Below are 17,383 nucleotides of genomic sequence, written 5' to 3'. Positions count from 1 at the left end.
GTGACAATACTACTAGCCCACCATTTCAAACTGAGTTAGACAATAACCCAGCCTCCACTGCTCTCTGGGGGAGAGAATTCCAAACAGAGACAAACATCTGATGGAACAAATTCCTCCTCATCTCTGTCTTCAATGGGAGAGCTCTTATTTTGAAATTGTGACCCCCAAGTTCTAGATTCCCCACAAGGGGAACCTGCTCAGCATCTACTGTCAAGCCCCTTCAACTGGTGATATTGAGGGTTCCAATTACACAAATATCGATTGGGATAGTATTAGAATAAGGGGTAAGGAGGGAGAAGAACTTCTGAAATATATTCAGCAGAATTTCCTTGGCTAGTATATTCTTTGCCCAACTAGAAAGGAAGCTTTGCTGGGTCTGATGCTGCAGAATGGCCCAAGTGGACCAAGGGTCTGGGGTGCATTGGGTAAGGCGACTCTCCAAAGAGACTGTTAGTTCAAGTTAAGGTCCAAGAAATTGAAGGCTTGGCTCCTCTGATATTCCTGAAGCATTTTGTCCGACAGACCACGACCCTCTATTTCCAATACCTGCTGTCAATTCCTCAAGAACCCTTGTTCAATGCCCCCAAACACCCCTATTGCTTGATGTTCCTGTTTGTTACACTGAACAATGCCCCCAGAAACCCCTCCCCTTGCTCGATTCCCCCACTCATTGCCTATGTAGAATGAAGTGAGGCTGATGGATCCACCCTAAGGGCAATTAGGGCTGGGCAATAAATGCTGGCCTAGCCAGAGACGCCCACATCCCATGAGCGAATAATAAAAAAAATTGTTGAAAATCTTGGTGTAGAGAAGCAAGCGTTATTTACACCATTTCAGGGCGACAGGAAATGTTTCAAAAGCTCCCAAGGAAATTCTATTCAAAAATACCTTATTTATGGCAATAGTGAAAGCAGCATCCACTTTGGCCTCCACTTCCTCTGGAGAATAGTAACAGAGGAGGCTTGTTCCTTGTAAGACACAATACATCTTGGTCCAGTTGTATCGTTCACCCACCATCTGCTGTAACACAAAACAAACACAACAAATTAAACGGATACAGGCCAGTCAGTGTAAACATGGTGTTGGGCAAGTTTCCAGAAACAATAATCTGGGACAAAATTCACTGTCAGGTGGATAAATATGGATTAGTTAAGAAAAGCTGGTGTGAATCTGCTCAACTAATCGGATTACGTTTTGAGTATGGATTTTTGTGACAGTTATCTAGTTCATGTTAATATTTTAAAGGTAATGCTTAGCTCTGGGAAGATTGTTGTTGTGAAGATATAAGTTGTTTTCTGGCAAGGATGTATTCAGTAAGTGGAAGGCATTCAAAGGCAAAATTTTGAGAGTGCAAAGTTTGCATATTCCTGTCAGGATTAAAGGCAAAGTTAACAGGCATAGGGAACCTTGGTTTTCAAGGGATATTGGCGATCTGGTTAAGAAGAGAGAGGTGTATATCAGGTATAGGCAACAAGGAGCAAATGAGATACTTGTAGAGTATAGAAAATGTAAGAAAATACTATAAAAGGAAATCAGGAAGGCAAAAAGAAGACATGAGGTTGCTTTGGCAGATAATGTGAAGGTAAACCCGAAAGGTTTCTACAAGTATATTAAGAGTAAAAAGATAGTAAGGGACACAATTGGTCCCCTTGAAGATCACAGTGGTCGTTTATGTGTGGAGCCTCATGAGATGGGGGAGATCTTAAACCGTTTTTTTGCATCAGTATTTACTCAGGAAACTGGCATAGTGTATAAGGAAGGAAGGGAAACAAGCAGTAGTTTCATGGAACATATAGAGATTAAAGAGGAGGAGGTGCTTGCTGCCTTACAGCGAATAAAGGTAGATAAATCCCCCGGGCCTGACATGATATTCCCTCGGACCTTGAGGGAGACTAGTGTAGAAATTGCAGGGGCCCTGGCAGAAATATTTAAAATGTCCTTAGCCACGGGTGAGGTGCCGGAGGATTGGAGGGTAGCTCATGTTGTTCCGTTGTTTAAAAAAGGTTCCAAAAGTAAACCAGGTAATCACAGGCCAGTGAGCCTGACGTCAGTAGTAGGTAAATTGTTGGAAGGTGTTCTGAGAGATCGGATATATAATTATTTGGACAGCCAAGGGCTGATTAAGGATAGTCAGCATGGCTTTATGCGTGGTAGGTCGTGTTTAACGAACGTTATAGAGTTTTTCGAGGAGGTTACCAAGAAAGTAGATGAAGGAAAGGCTGTGGATGTTGTCTACATGGACTTTAGTAAGACCTTTGACAAGGTCCCACATGGGAGGTTAGTTCAGAAGGTTCAGACACTTGGTATCCATGGAGAGGTTGTAAACTGGATTCGAAATTGGTTGTGTGCAAGAAGACAGAGAGTGGTAGTGGATGATTGATTCTCAGACTGGAGGCCTGTGACTAGTGGTGTGCCTCAGGGATCTGTGCTGAGACCATTGTTGTTTGTTGTCATCAATGATTTGGATGATAATGTGGTAAACGGGATCAGCAAGTTTGCTGATGACACTAAGATTGGAAGCATTGTGGACAGCAAGGAAGGTTTTCAAAGTTTGCAAAGGGATCTGGACCAACTGGAAAAATGGGTCAGAAAATGGCAGATGGAACTTAATGAGGAAAAGTGTGAGGTGTTGCATTTTGGAAGGACAAACCAAGGTAGGACATACACAGTAAATGGTAGGGCACTGAGGAGTGCGGAGGAACAAAGGGATTTGGGAGTTCAGATACATAATTCCCTGAAAGTGGCGTCACAAGTAGACAGGGTTGTAAAGAAAGCTTTTGGCATACTGGCCTTCATAAATCAAAGTATTGAGTATAGGAGTTGGGATGTTATGGTGAGGTTGTATAAGACTTTGGTGAGGCCAACTTTGGAGTATTGTGTGCAGTTCTGGTCGCCTAACTACAGGAAGGATATCAGTAAGATTGAGAGAGTGCAGAGAAGATTTACTAGGATGTTGCTGGGTCTTCAGGAGTTGAGTTACAGGGAAAGATTAAATAGGTTAGGATTTTATTCCTTGGATCGTAGAAGAATGAGGGGAGATTTGATAGAAGTTTACAAAATTATGAGGGGTATAGAAAGAGTAAATGCGAGTAGGCTCTTTCCACTTAGATTAGGAGAGATAAACATGAGAGGACATGGCTTTAGGGTGAAAGGGGAAAGGTTTAAGGGGAAGATTAGGGGGAATTTCTTCACTCAGAGAGTGGTGAGAGTGTGGAACGAGCTACCATCTGACGTGGTAAATGCGGGCTCACTCTTAAGTTTTAAGAATAAATTAGATAGATACAAGGATGGGAGAGGTCTGGAGGGTTATGGACTGGGTGCAGGTCAACGGGACTAGCGGAATAATATTTCAGCACAGACTAGAAGGGCCGAATGGCCTGTTTTCTGTGCTGTAGTGTTCTATGGTTCTAAGGTAACATAACTAAAATGCTGGGCTTTAGAGCTAGTTAGAGCTATGCTTAATTTGAAAGCATTCAGTGATGCCTGAAAGGCTACGACATCATGGAGATGAGTGGAGCTTAGGAAGGGTCTCTGGTTTCAATTTATTAGAGTGTTCTGCGGCAGGGGAAGAGGCTTCATACTGAAAAGGTGCTGCTGTTTGCAGGCTCCAGGCAGTCAGGCCTCAAGAAGCCCTGGGATTCATTTGGTGCAGCTGAAAGTTGCAGTTTGGACCTCGTATGGTTTGCAACTCACAGAAAAGCCCTGGGATCTCTCTGGTGCAGTTAAGGCTCAGAAGAAGCCCTTGATAGCTTGGTGTAGCTGGTAGATTGGAGTTCTGAGAAACTCGGGGCAGCGTTAGCTTAGTGAAGCTAGCGGTCTGTGAAAGAGTTGGAAGTGTGCTTGAGGTAATTTGAGGTAGGATTGCAGCTTTGTGAATATTGTGGAACACATCAACATCCTGGGAGTTTCCATTGACCAGAAACAAAACTAGACTAGCCGAAGGAACAGGAGAAGGCCATTCAGCCCATATAGCCTGCTTCGCCATTGAATATGATCATGGCTGTTCGGCCACTTCAATGCCTTCTACCCACACAACCATTTAAAATATTGTTAATCAGAAATCTATCAATCTCTATCTTAAACATACTCAATGACTGAGCTTCCATGGCCCTCTGGGGTAGAGAATTCCAAAGATTCACAACCCTCTGATTAAAGACATTTCTCCTCATCTCGGGCCGAAGTGGCTTCCCCCTTATTTTGAAATTGTCCCCTGGTTCTAGACTCCCCAACCACAACACGAAAATTGGTAGGGTGATAAATAGTGAGGGGGATAGCTTTAGATTACAGGAGGATATAGACGGGCTGGTCAGATGGGCTGATCAGTGGTAAATGGAATTTAAACCAGTTAAGTGTGAGGTGATGCACTTGGGTAGGACAAAGAAGGCACAGGAATACACGATGAATGGTGGGACCCTGGGAAGTACCGAGGATCAGAGAGACCTTGGTGTGCATGTCCACCAGCCCCTTAAGGTAGCGGGACAGGTTGTTAAGAAGGCATATGGGATATGGGATATGGGATACTTGCCTTTATTAGCCAAGGCATAGAATATAAGAGCAGGGAGATTATGGTGGAACTGTATAAAACGCTGGTTAGGCCGCAGCTAGAGTATTGCGTGCAGTTCTGGAATCCACATTATCGGAAGGATGTGACTGTACTAGAGAGAGTGCAGAGGAGATTTACCAGGATGTTACCTGGGCTGGAGAGTTTTAGTTATAAGGAGATATTGGATAGACTGAGGTTATTTTCCCTGGAGCAGAGGAGATTGAGGGGGGACATGATTGAGGTGTATAAAATTATGAGGGGCATAGATAGGGTAGACAGGAAGGAACTTTTGCCCTTGGTGGAGGGATCAATAATCAGGGGGCATAGATTTAAGGTAAGGGGCAGGAGGTTTAGAGGGGATGTGAGGAAGAATTTTTTCACCCAGAGGGTGGTGGGAATCTGGAACTCGCTGCCTGAAAGGGTGGGAGAGGCAGAAACCCTCATAACATTTAAGAATTATTTGGATGTGCACTTGCGATGCCATGGCATACAAGGTTATGGGCCTAGTGCTGGAAAATGGGATTAGAATAGATAGGTACTTGTTTGACCGGCGCAGGCTCGAAGGGCTGAAGGGTTTTCTTCTGTGCTGTAGACCTCTATGACTATAACTATAGCCTGAGGAGACATCTTACTTGAATCTACCCTGTCTATTCCGTTAAGTATTTTGTAGGTTTCAACGAGATCACCTCTCATTTTTCAAAACTCTAGAGAATCCAGGCCCAGTTTCCCCAATCTCTCTGCATAAGACACTCCCACCATCCCCGGAACAAGTCTAGTGAACGTTTGTTGCACTCCCTCTATGACAATAATACCCTTTCTGAGGTAATGGGACCAAAACTGCACACACTACTCCACGTGCGCTCTAACCAAGCATCTATACAATTGAAGCAAGACTTCACTGCTCCTGTCCTCAAACCCTCTTGTGATAAAGGCTAACATTCCATTAGCTTCCGAATTCCCTGCTGCACCTGCATGTTAGCTTTCAGTGACTTATGGACAAGGACATCCAGGTCTCTTTGTACATCTACAATTTCTAATCTCTTACCATTTAGGAAATACTCTGCACATCTACTCCTCCGAACAAACCTCACATTTTTCCACATTATATTCCATCTGCCATGTTCTTGCCCACTCACTAAGTCTGTCCAAATCCTCCTGTAGCCGCTTTATACCTTCCTCACAACACACATTCCCGCCTAGTTTTGTATCATCCACAAACTTGGAAATATTACATTTGGTCCCCACAACCAAATCATTGATATACATTGTGAACAGCTGGGGCCCAAGTACTGATCCTTGCGGTACCCCACTAATCACAGCCTGTCAATGCGAGAATGATCCGTTTATTCCTACTCTTTGTTTCCTGCCTGTTAAACAATCCTTAATCCATGCCAGTATATTGTCTCCTATCCCATGTGCTTTTATTTTGCTAATCAACCTCCTGTGGGAGACTTTATCAAAAACGTTCGGAAAATCCAAGTATACTATATCCATCGACTCTCATTTATCAATTTTTTTAGTAACATCCTCAAAAAAAACACCAACAAGTTCATCAAACATGATTTCCCATTTGCAAATCCATGCTGACTGTGCCCTATCAGATCATGATTATCCAAGTATCCATTTAACACACCCTTTATAATAGATTTTCTATTTTCCCCACTACTGGTGTAAGGCTGACAGGTCTGTAGTTCCCTGTTTTCTCTCTCCCTCCCTTCTTAAACAGTGGGGTGACATTAACTACCTTCCAATCTGCAGGAACCATCCCAGAATCTATAGGATTTTGAAAGATGATCACCAATGCATCCACTATCTCTATAGCAACCTCTTTCAATACTCTGGGATGTAGAATATCAGGTCCCAGGGACTTATCAACTTTCAGTCCCATTAATTTCTCCAACATAACCTTCTGACTTATACTAATTTCCTTCAACTCCTTATTCTCCCTAGCCCCTTGGATCTCTAAATCTGGGAGATTTCCTGTATCTTCCTCAGTGAAAACAGACACAAAGTAATCATTTAACGTCTCTGCCATTTCTCTATTCCCCATTATGAATCCTCCTGACTCTGCCTGTAATGGACTAGAGCAAGGTTTATATCGGGGCATTCCATATTCCACAAGGTTATGATTTTCAAAGATAAAAACAAAAAACTGCGGATGCTGGAAATCCAAAACAAAAACAGAAACACCTGGAAAAAATCAGCGGGTCTGGCAGCATCGGCGGAGAAGAACAAAGTTGACGTTTCTCTGCCGATGCTGCCAGACCTGCTGAGTTTTTCCAGGCATTTCTGTTGTTGTTTATGATTTTCAAACTTTTGACTGATGGTAAATTTTGCAATTTGAAATGAGACAGAACAAAACTACTTAAAAATGCAAAACCACTTTCCAAGATGAAGGGAGAAAACAAACAAGTCACCCTCAGGGGAGTGTGAAAAGAGGGACATTCCCTATAATTCACAGATCCATCGAAACTCACCACTGTCTGAGGAAGAGGCATTAAAATGCTAAGTGCTGGATATTGAAACAATGGCTGCCACAGACAGACCCACTCAAAGCTCCTTGGAAATACACAATGGGATCAGCCATGATCATACTGAATGGCAGAGCAGGCTCAAAGGGCCAAATGGCCTACTCCTGCTCCTAGTTTCTATATTTCTATTTCAGGCCAAGCTGCAGCGAGATTGTAAGAAAGACCAGCAGAGAAAACAGGCTGAAATCTGAGCTCTCTCCCTCTCCTCTTTTGGAACAAGTGTATTAACTGGCTTGGAAGTTAACTGACTAGAAATCTACCAGTGAACTGAGATCTCGTAATAATTGCAACATCTCATACCTCTGACCACATCCCTGAAACCAACTAATCCAAATCGGCCACAATGTTTAAAAATCTACTCCTCACGGACAATCAAAGGACACAACGGCATTTCTGACTGCCATGTGTGTGGCATCACTTTTAAAATTATTTTTCTAAGTTTAGTGGTTAATAAATTTGCTCTTTCTTTCACTCAAGAAAGCCTTGTTTGATTAGCTCCTCAGTGCTCACAGCTTAAATAGTTAAATATATTCCCATTTGGAAAAGACAATTCCTTGTGAAAAAGAAACTTAAACCTTTGCTATGACTAACCAAGGAGGCTGAATACAGGGGAACCAGTTCAGCCCTTCTCCCCTTTCATAACCACCTTATCGACCGGTTCTGCTACCTTCAAGAGTCTGTGGACATTCACTCCAAGGTCCCTCACTTCCTCTACACCTCTCAGTATCCTCACATTTATTGTGTATTCCTTTGCCTTATTCATTTAATATATAATTAAAATAAGTAATATAATTCAATACTAACTTTCAAAGGGGAATTGGATAAATACTTGGGAAAAAATCGATTGCCCAAAGGAATGAGTGAAACTAATTGGATAGATTCTCCAAAGGGCCAACACAGGCAGGTTAGCCTGAATGGCCTCCTACTCTGATTCTACACTTATTTGGAGTCAGGATCTGCATTTCTGTTTCTTAGTGATCTGGACAGTGCTGTTGAACAAACTGTTGAGTAATTCTGAGCAATTTTTCACCAGCCAGTATATCAGGCTGACTGTGTCTGAGTCCACTCACCTGCAGGTTTAAAAAGCTTGAAATCATACATTGGGTCATACAGTGAGGCTGGGCAGCAAGTTGGCAACACACACTGCCATAGAGAGGTAACCAAAAGGAGCAACCCTCTATAAGGGAAAGAGAGAGAAAAAAAACAATATGAATATGTGCATGCATAAGAATGAGGCAGAGAGAGAGCAAGAGAGTGAGACAGTGAGAGAGAGAGAAAACGAGACAGACACATAGCGACATCAAGAGAGAGAGAGAGGCACAGTAAAAGACTATACATACCATTTCCTACAGTACTGAGACTCTGTGTCCAGAAACTGCTGTGGATTGCTGCGAGAGAGAGGCTGCTATGAGCCAAGAGATGATATTTAGGACCCCTGCAATTATACAGAAACAAATCAGAAACAAGGTGCACAAAGGAATTTAATCGAATCCACGACTGTTTCCCTAGAACACAAACTGGCAATGCCCCAATACCATGAAAATGCACAGTCCCAAGAAGCACAGAACAATCCTCATTCCTGTGTTGACTGCTATTGAATGAACCCAAATCCCATGTTCTTCCCATTCTAAGTATATATCCTACACCTTTTGGAAATTACTGTTGAAACTACAACTACTGCCCTTTCAGTTGGAGCATTCTCCTCGTCTCCGCTTCACCTCCTTTGCAAGTTGCCTTAAGTCTGTGTTTCCTAGTTAGTGACGACGCACCCGCACTGCCCCCACTCCCCACCACCTCACCACTGACCCCCTCCCCCAAAACCACTACCCCACTAATGGAAACAGTTTTTCCTTTTTTAACCTTAGCAATGCTCTATCTGTACCAACTGAAGTCCCTGAACTCTGGTAACACACCAATAAATCCTCTCTGCACCTTTTCCAAACTTTGATATTCTTTCCATGGTGTGGAATCCAGAACTGAACACAGTGCTCCAGCTGAACTCTAATCAGTGATTTCTAAAGGTTTTGTATAACTTCCCTGCTTTTGTTTCCTATTCCGTGTTCAAATTCCCACATTCCTTCTCACTTGTCCTGCCAACATCAGAGATTTGTGTTGTTACGATTGCAATAGAGACCAATAGCTTTAAAAAAGGGAAAGGAATTCCCATCTCGCCAAAGAAAACCACTGGACAAGATGCACTCTTTGCGACTTTTACTGTAACAAACCAACAAAAATCAACATAATTCAAACATGAATCCACAGATGAAGAGTATTTAAAACAAAGTGATAAATTCACAGAATCTTTACAGTGCAGAAGGAGGCCATTCAGCCCATCGAGTCTGCACTGGCTCTGTGAAAGATCATTCTCCCTAGTCTCACTCCCCTGCCTTATCCCTGTAACCTTGCACATTCTCTCTTTTCAGGTAACAATCCAATTCCCTTTTGAATACCTCAATCAAACCTTCCTCCACGGCCCCTTTCAGAAAGTTTGTTCCAGATTCCAGCCACCCTCTGGGTGAAAAGATTTGCTCACATCACATTTACTCCTCTTGCCAATTATTTTGAATCTTGGCCCTCTAGTTCTTGATGTTCTCTTGAGTGGGAACAGTTTCTCACTATTTCCCCTGTCCATACCCCTCAGGATCTTGAATACCTCAATCAAGTCTCAGCCTTCTTTTCTCCAAGGAAAACAGTCCCAACCTCTTCAATCTATCCTCATAGCTACAGTTCTTCATCCTTGGAATCATTCTTGTGAATCTCCTCTGTACTCTCTCCAATTCTTTCACATCCTTCCTCAAGTATGGTTCCCAGAACTGGATGCAGTACTCCATCCAGATGAGTCCTAACTAGTGTCTTTTACAAGTTCAACATAACCTCCTTACTCTTGTACTCAATGCCCCTATTAATAAAGCCTAAGATACTATATGCTTTATTCACTGCTCTCTCAAAATGCCCTGCCATCTTCAATGACCTATTTACGTATACACCAAGCTCCCTCTGTTCCTGCATCTCCTTTAGAGACTCTCCCTTTATTTTATACTGTCTCATCATATTCTTTCTGCCAAAACAAATCATCTCACACTTCTCTGCATTAAACATCATCTGCCACTTGTCTGCGCACCAACATGTCTATGTCATTTTGAAGTTCAAATCTGCAAATTTTGAAATAATCTCTGTACACCACAGTCTAGATCATTAATATATATCAGGAAGAGCAAGGGTCCCAACACTGACCCCTGAGAAACTCCACTACAAACCTTCCTCTAATCTGAAAAACAACCATTTATCACTAAGGTAAAAGCAAAAAACTGCAGATGCTGGAAATCCAAAACAAAAATAAAAATACCTGGAAAAACTCAGCAGGTCTGGCAGCATCTGCGGAGAGGAACACTAATCCTAACCATTTATCACTGCTCTCTGTTTCTTGTCACTCAGCCAATTTCTTATCCAAGTGCCTACTTTCCCTTTTATTCCATGAGCTAGAATTCTACCCACAAGTCCGTTGTGTGGCACTGTATCAAATGCCTTTTGAAAATCCACATACACCACATCAACAGCACTGCCTTTATCAACCTTCTCTGTTACCTCCTCAAAAAACTCCAGCAAGTTAATTAAACATGATTTTCCCTTGATGAATCCATGCTGGTTTTCCTTGATTATCCTGCACTTGCCTTTCCTTTACAGAATCTCTACCTCCTCTTGATAATTTACTTTCCTACCTATCTTGGTGTTATCGGTAAATTCGGGTACCATATGCTCAGTCCCTTCATCCAATCATTGGTATAGATTGTAAATAATTGAGGCTCCAGCACTGATCCCTGTGGCACTCCACTAGTTACAGCCTGTCAACATGAAGAAGACCCATTTACGCCTACTCTCTGCTTCCTGTTAGCTAACCAACCCTTTATCCGTGCTACTATGTTACCCCCTACACCATGAGGTTTTATTTTGTGTCATACAAACTGGATGTGGCAGCTTGTCAAATGCCTGTTGGAAATCCACACACACCACATCCAGTTTCCTCCCTCAAAAACCTCTGATAAATTAGTTGTTGACTCTGCCTGATCACATGATGACTTTCTAAATATCCTGCTATAATCTCCTTAATAATGGATTCTAGCAATTTCCCTATGAGCGATGTTAGGCTAACTGGGCCTGTAGTTTCCTGCTTTCTGTCTCCCTCCTTTTGTGAATAAAGGTGTGGCATTAGCTATTTTGCAGAATCTAAGGAATTTTGGAAGATTATAAACAATGTATCTACTATCTCGGCAACCACTTCCTCTAAGGCCCTCGGATGCAGGCCCTCTGGTCTTGGGGACTTGTCAGCCTTTAGGTCTAATCGTTTCCCCAGTACCTTTTCCCTGGTGATGGTGATTGTTTTAAGTTCCTCTCTCCCATTCACCCCTTGATTTTCAAATATCTTTGGGAAATTTTCTAAGTCTTCTCCAGTGAAGACAGACACAAAAAACCTGTTCACCACCTCCGCTATTTCCTTGTTTTCTATTCTTAATTCCCATACCCATTCTCTAGAGGACTGACACACAGTTAATCTGTTTTGATATTTCTCTCATACTCTAATTTAAAAGATTCATGTCACATGGTTACAGGCACTCACATTACTTCCCACACAAATATGAGATCATGTGCAATCTCTCAGTCTTTGCAACTTGCCAGGTCAGGAACTGATTTGTCGGCTCTGCCGTTACTCAATGAGGGTTGAAGGTCTGGGCACCATATTTAACCATCACCCGAGCACATATATCTCACTCCCTCCAGCCCAGCTGTCTCCACAAGGTCGGGACAGCCCAGGTCTCTGGCACACGGAGGGCTGCTGGAGACCAACTACCCGCTTGGTCCGAATCAGATGATGAGCCTCAGGAAGTGGCCACCAACTCAATGCTGGAAATGCAACGACAAGCGGCAGAACATCAGGCAGAGATTCGTCAGTCACTCAGCAGACTGGAGCGAAGGATGGAGGAGCCCGTCCACGTTCTGTCTGATGTCGTGGCTCTGACCTGCCAGTACCTCGAGGTCACCATGGGAAGGCAGGCAACCACCATGGACACCTTGGTCCAGCAGGTCTTGCCGGATTTGCACTCAGCCTTGTACTCCATGGCCACACATCCTGGAGGGTGCCTTCAGGATGTGGGTGACATGGGGATGAGGCACCTTGACCTCGCTCCAAGTGCACCATCCCCTGCAAGAGTCAGGGTGGGGCCCTTGGCCATCCATAGGGAGGGTCAGCATCAACGGGACACCCCGGGGGCCTCCTCTCAGGACACTCCAAGGGGGTTCAGCCACTCACAGCCCCGTCTGCCTGTGACCCCATCCACTCCAGTTTCTCAGGCTGCTGAGGGCTCTTCTGCCCCTGAGCAGGTGACTCTCATCAGGCCGGGGCCCTCCAGGCCTCAGACCACCACAGGACATCACAGATGTCAGGGCGTAGCAGTCAGGAGGCTGCCTCCCCTTCTGCTGTGGATGTCGGGGCTGTACCCAGGCATAATGGTAGTGTTAGGAAAATTAAGAAATATTGAAATCACTTACAGGTCACAGGTATGTAACCACTGTAAAAATATTGCACTTTTGTAAATACATTTGTGTTTATATGAACGGCTTGGTCGAGACTGAAGGTGTTGTCATTATGTATGTTTGAATCCTCTTATTTTGAGGTTTAGCCATTCTCCCACTCAGTGACAGTCTCCCTGTGAGATACTCACTGTCAACCTCACTGTGATGTCAGGGAGATGTGTTAAAATCTCTAATGGAAGTGTGTGATGAATGTGTTTGTAACCCTTTTTCCTCACGGCTCACCGTTGTGTGAGGGAAGCTCGGCAGCCTCGAGGATTAGCAGCAGTTGTGTCACCTCAGTGGCAGTGCCAAAGGACAAGACCTGGATGGGAGGAAGATATCTCCAACCATCTCACTGGCTGATCTCATTTCTCATTAATGTGGCGATGACTGCAGCAGGTAAGTTGCTGCAACGTTCTCACTGTCGTGTCAACTTTCACTTCCCAGAACAAGCGCACACAGGAGGCACTGCTGACCTTCTTAGAGGTCATGGCCTGGTCAATCATGAGGGTGGAAAGTGCAATTCTGAATGCTGAACGTGCTCTCAATGTGACTGCTTGGACATCCCTTTCAATACAATGAAAATGCATTAAGGTACAGGAGGAATGACACCATCTCCCCTCGCTTTCACTTTATTCCTCCTGGAATCTGGTACCAATTAAAGTGTCACGGGCATGTCTCCCACCTCGTGCTTCTTCCTTGATGACATCATCCCACGTAAGCTGACCCTCAACAGCCTCTTCAGGTTTCTGCTCCTCCTGCTCTTTCTCATCCTCCTCCATTTCACCCTCTGGCAAGGGATCCCCCCTTTGCAGCACCAGGTAGTGAAGGGCGTTAAACACACAGCAAGGATGTGAGAGAGTCTATTGGGAGTGCACTGCTCCACCTGAGTGGTCCAAACATTGAAGCTCATCTTCAGAATGCCACTGGTCTGCCCGATTAGGGACCATGAGGAGCTGTGAGCCATGTTGTACCTCTCCTCTGAGGCACTCTGAGACCAACACATGGGTGTCATGAGCCAGCGTTTCAGTGGTACCCCTTATCGCCAGCAGCCATCCCTGTAGACACTCAGGCCTCTTGAATTTGTAAGGCACCTGGGAGTGACTCAGGATGTAGGAGTCATGGCAACTCCCAGGGTACCTGATACAGACATGCATAATGTGCTTCTGAAGATCACACACCAGTTGAACGTTGATGGAGTGGAACCCTTTACAGTTGATAAATATTAGGGGCTGCTGCTATGGAGCCCTCAAAGCCACCTGGGTACAGTCAATTGCACCGAGATATCTGCAAACCCACTGAAATTCACAGCCTGGTTATCTTCATTGAGTGGAAATCTCACACAGTGATGTGCATTGCTGTAGAGAGCATCTGTTATCTCCTTGATGCATTGATGTGTGGTGGACGGTGAGATGCTGCACAGGTCCCCTGTGAGTCCCTCGAATGACCCACAGGCCAAGAAATTGCTCATGATGGTGACCATCAAGGCCACTGGTGGGGGATAGCCTCCCACTCCACAGGGCATTAGGTCCTCCCATAGAATGTGGCAGATGTGATTGACCAGAGCTCAGGACAAGCACAGACGTGTGGGGCAGTGTCTCTCACTCATCTGCAAATAGGAGAGGCTTCTTCAGTAGACCCGAGGTCCAGCACGTCGCCTCTGTGCTCTGGGTCTATCCTCATATTCTTGCTGTGGCTCCCCTTGACCCTGGACCTCAGGTGGGGCCTCCTCCTGAAGCCAAGCACAGCGTCGCCTGTCCCTTCTCCTCCTCCATTCTATGAGAACCCTCAAGAAGGCAGCATTGAGCCCAAGACCCATCACTGTTTCGTGTCTACGCTCTCACTCCTGACTGTAAACCCCAGGACTGTCTCTACTCTCACTCCCGACTGTAAACCCCAGGACTGTCGCTACTCGCTCACTCCTGACTGTAAACCCCAGGACTGTCTCTACTCTCTCACTCCTGACTGTAAACCCCAGGACTGACTCTACTCTCTCACTCCCGACTGTAAACCCCAGGACTGACTCTACTCTCTCACTCCCAACTGTAAACCCCAGGACTGCCTCTACGCTCTCACTCCCAACTGTAAACCCCAGGACTGACTCCACTCTCACTCCCGACTGTAAACCCCAGGACTGTCTCTACTCTTCACTCCCGACTGTAAACCCCAGGACTGACTCTCTCACTCCCGACTGTAAACCCCAGGACTGACTCTACTCTCTCACTCCTGACTGTAAACCCCAGGACTGTCTCTACTCTTCACTCCCGACTGTAAACCCCAGGACTGACTCTACTCTCTCACTCCCGACTGTAAACCCCAGGACTGTCTCTACTCTCTCACTCCCGACTGTAAACCCCAGGATTGTCTCTACTCTCTCACTCCTGACTGTAAACCCCAGGACTGTCTCTACTCTCTCAATCTGACCTCTTGGCCCCATACCAAGTACTTTACTTTCAACAAGTTCCCCATTGCCCTCAGACTACACTGTCTCCCTTTCCAACACTTCCTCTTATGAGTGCGACCAATTCCTCTTGTGCCACACTAACACACTGTCCCCCACCCTTTCCTATGGCCGAGTCTGTGTGCATCCCCTCCCATTCATACACGTGTTCTCGCTCTCACCCCGTTTGACAGCCTTTCAGCTTCCCTCGTCAAGGTCCAGCTTCCCACCCCTCGGTCTCCCCTCTGCCTTCCATCATTCCCCGTCCTCCTCAATGCCTCTCAATGCCTTCCTGCCATTTTGCCCCCAGTGTGTCTGTTATCCTTTTCCCCTGCCCCCGGTTGAACTGCTGGCCTCTGTCTGAATTTTCAGCACTGCTTGAGTACCGCTGCAGTGCTGTCCTTTAGGACAACGAAGATACCCAGCGGGAACCGTCCAATCCTACACCCGCAGCAGTGTGGCACTCCACTGGCATCATAATGGCAGCGGCGCACACTGTGGCAGGTCGGCGGTGAATGTAGCACTTACCTTGAAGACACAGGCAAAGTGAGGTTTGACCACTGCACACCCTCCTTTTTCAAACGTGATTCCGACCGGTGTGATTTCCCTCTGGCGTGACACAAGATTGGAGGGTGGCGGTGATTCTGTCGAGCAGCAGATTTAATGAACGTTCCCTCCATCGGTCAGCTGGGCACTCGGTCTGGCATTAACCCGGCATCAGGAGAATCACAAACTGTTTTCACGTCGGGGGAATTCCAATTTTTTGGCTCCCATGAGATGCTGCGCCACAGGCAGGATGGGAAAATTCCATCCCATATCATGTGACATATGACATCATATCCTGTCTGATAATGGATAAAGATTATGGACAAATCAACTTAAAGATATACTACATTGGTGGTGGAGAGGCTTGGGTACTCCGACAAACCCTTGAACGATGCCATTGGGAGCTCGTTGATCCTGTAAGGCCGCCCATGGCAATAAGGTCAGGGGTGCTTCCAGACAATGCATGATCCAAAAGGTCTTCAACGGCAGAACATGTAAAGGAAGGCTGCGCATCTCATTGGCTGCGAAGACAGGTGAAGGCTGCAGTGGCAAAACAGCCCCATTCACCGTGGTTCGACATGCCACCTAAATCTGATGACCAACCCATCGAGATCGTGTAGACAATGACAGCTCCTAAGGTGCCCACGTTAAGCAAAGTCACTCACAAACATCTACCAAGTCCACTTGCCAAGTCCTGTGGCGATGGAGCATTGGTGATGGAGACAGGGCTGAGAATCTGGGAGTCCCACATCAAGAATCTGCACACAGGCAACAGATACATAAAGGTCACTGGACATCTGTGTTGGAACTGAGATGTCTTTGGGCAGCAGCATCTGTAACTGAGCAGCCCTCTTCAGGATACCCTCTGCTCATCCCAAACAAGGAAGGGGCTAGAAAAGGTGCCCAAAAAATGGGCTGTGTCACTCTCTCCTGGCTGGGGATCCATGGCCTGCAGGATCACCAACTTTGTAATCAAAGAAAGAAAACTTTAAATCTTTCAACATGGAATGTTTGAATACTCGTGGATAATCTCAAGAGCGACATTCCAAAAAGAACAACATCAATTGGATCACCGTGAACCAAAAAGACTCCAAATCATTCTCCCTTCTCAGAGAGAAACAGGCAGAGGAAGCACATGGCTTGACAAGGTTTTGGGGGAATGGCAAATGAAATTTCATGCAGAGAAAATAAAAGAGTTCAATTCAAAAAGGGGCAGAAGAACTGGGAGGTGTATGTAGACAAATCACTGAAGGTGACGGGGCAGGTTGAGAAAGTGAATCCTGTGCTTTAAAAATCGGAGTAGAGAGTACAAAAGCCAGGATCTTACAGTGAACCTTTATAAAACACTGTTTTGTCCTCAAGTGGGGGATTGCACCCAGTCCTGGACACCATGCTGTAGGAAGGATGTGAAGGCATCAGAGGGAGTTTGCAGAAAAGATTCACAAGAATGGTTCCAAAGCTAAGCGCAATTATGAGGGCATGAAAGCAGAGTTTGCTAAAGCAACCTGGCAAATGAGTTAAGGGATAGATCAATAAATGTTCAGTGGCAGATATTTAAGGAAATATTTGAAAATACTCAGAATAGATACATTCCAATGAGAAAGAATATTCCAAGAGGAGGACCCACCATCCGTGATTTAACTAGAAAAGCTACAGTATCAAACATAAAGAAAAAGCATTGTGCAAAGACAGGTGGCAGATCAGAAGATTAGTTGACTCTTAAATGCCCTCTGAACAAAGGCAATTAGGGGTGGG

At 45.1% G+C, this 17,383-nt stretch overlaps 1 protein-coding gene across 1 annotated transcript in view; it reads right to left on the bottom strand.

The window, feature by feature from the left end:
- Positions 1-887: 887 nt before the first annotated feature.
- Positions 888-17,383, bottom strand: part of LOC121280035 (rhotekin-like) — a 131,194-nt gene continuing 114,698 nt past the window's right edge. Inside the window, exons 7-8 of the mRNA XM_041191667.1 lie at positions 8,415-8,509; positions 888-1,020 (exon numbers count right to left, since the gene is read on the bottom strand). Coding sequence (XP_041047601.1) covers positions 1,007-1,020; positions 8,415-8,509 — 109 coding nt within the window. The 3' untranslated portion in view covers positions 888-1,006. The remainder of the gene's footprint in view (positions 1,021-8,414; positions 8,510-17,383) is intronic.

Source organism: Carcharodon carcharias, chromosome 1, assembly GCF_017639515.1.
Source record: "Carcharodon carcharias isolate sCarCar2 chromosome 1, sCarCar2.pri, whole genome shotgun sequence".
In the NCBI taxonomy this organism is placed as follows: Eukaryota; Metazoa; Chordata; class Chondrichthyes; order Lamniformes; family Lamnidae; genus Carcharodon; species Carcharodon carcharias.
The sequence above is the reverse complement of the archived record's forward strand: the minus strand, read 5'-3'. Positions and strand labels throughout refer to the sequence as shown.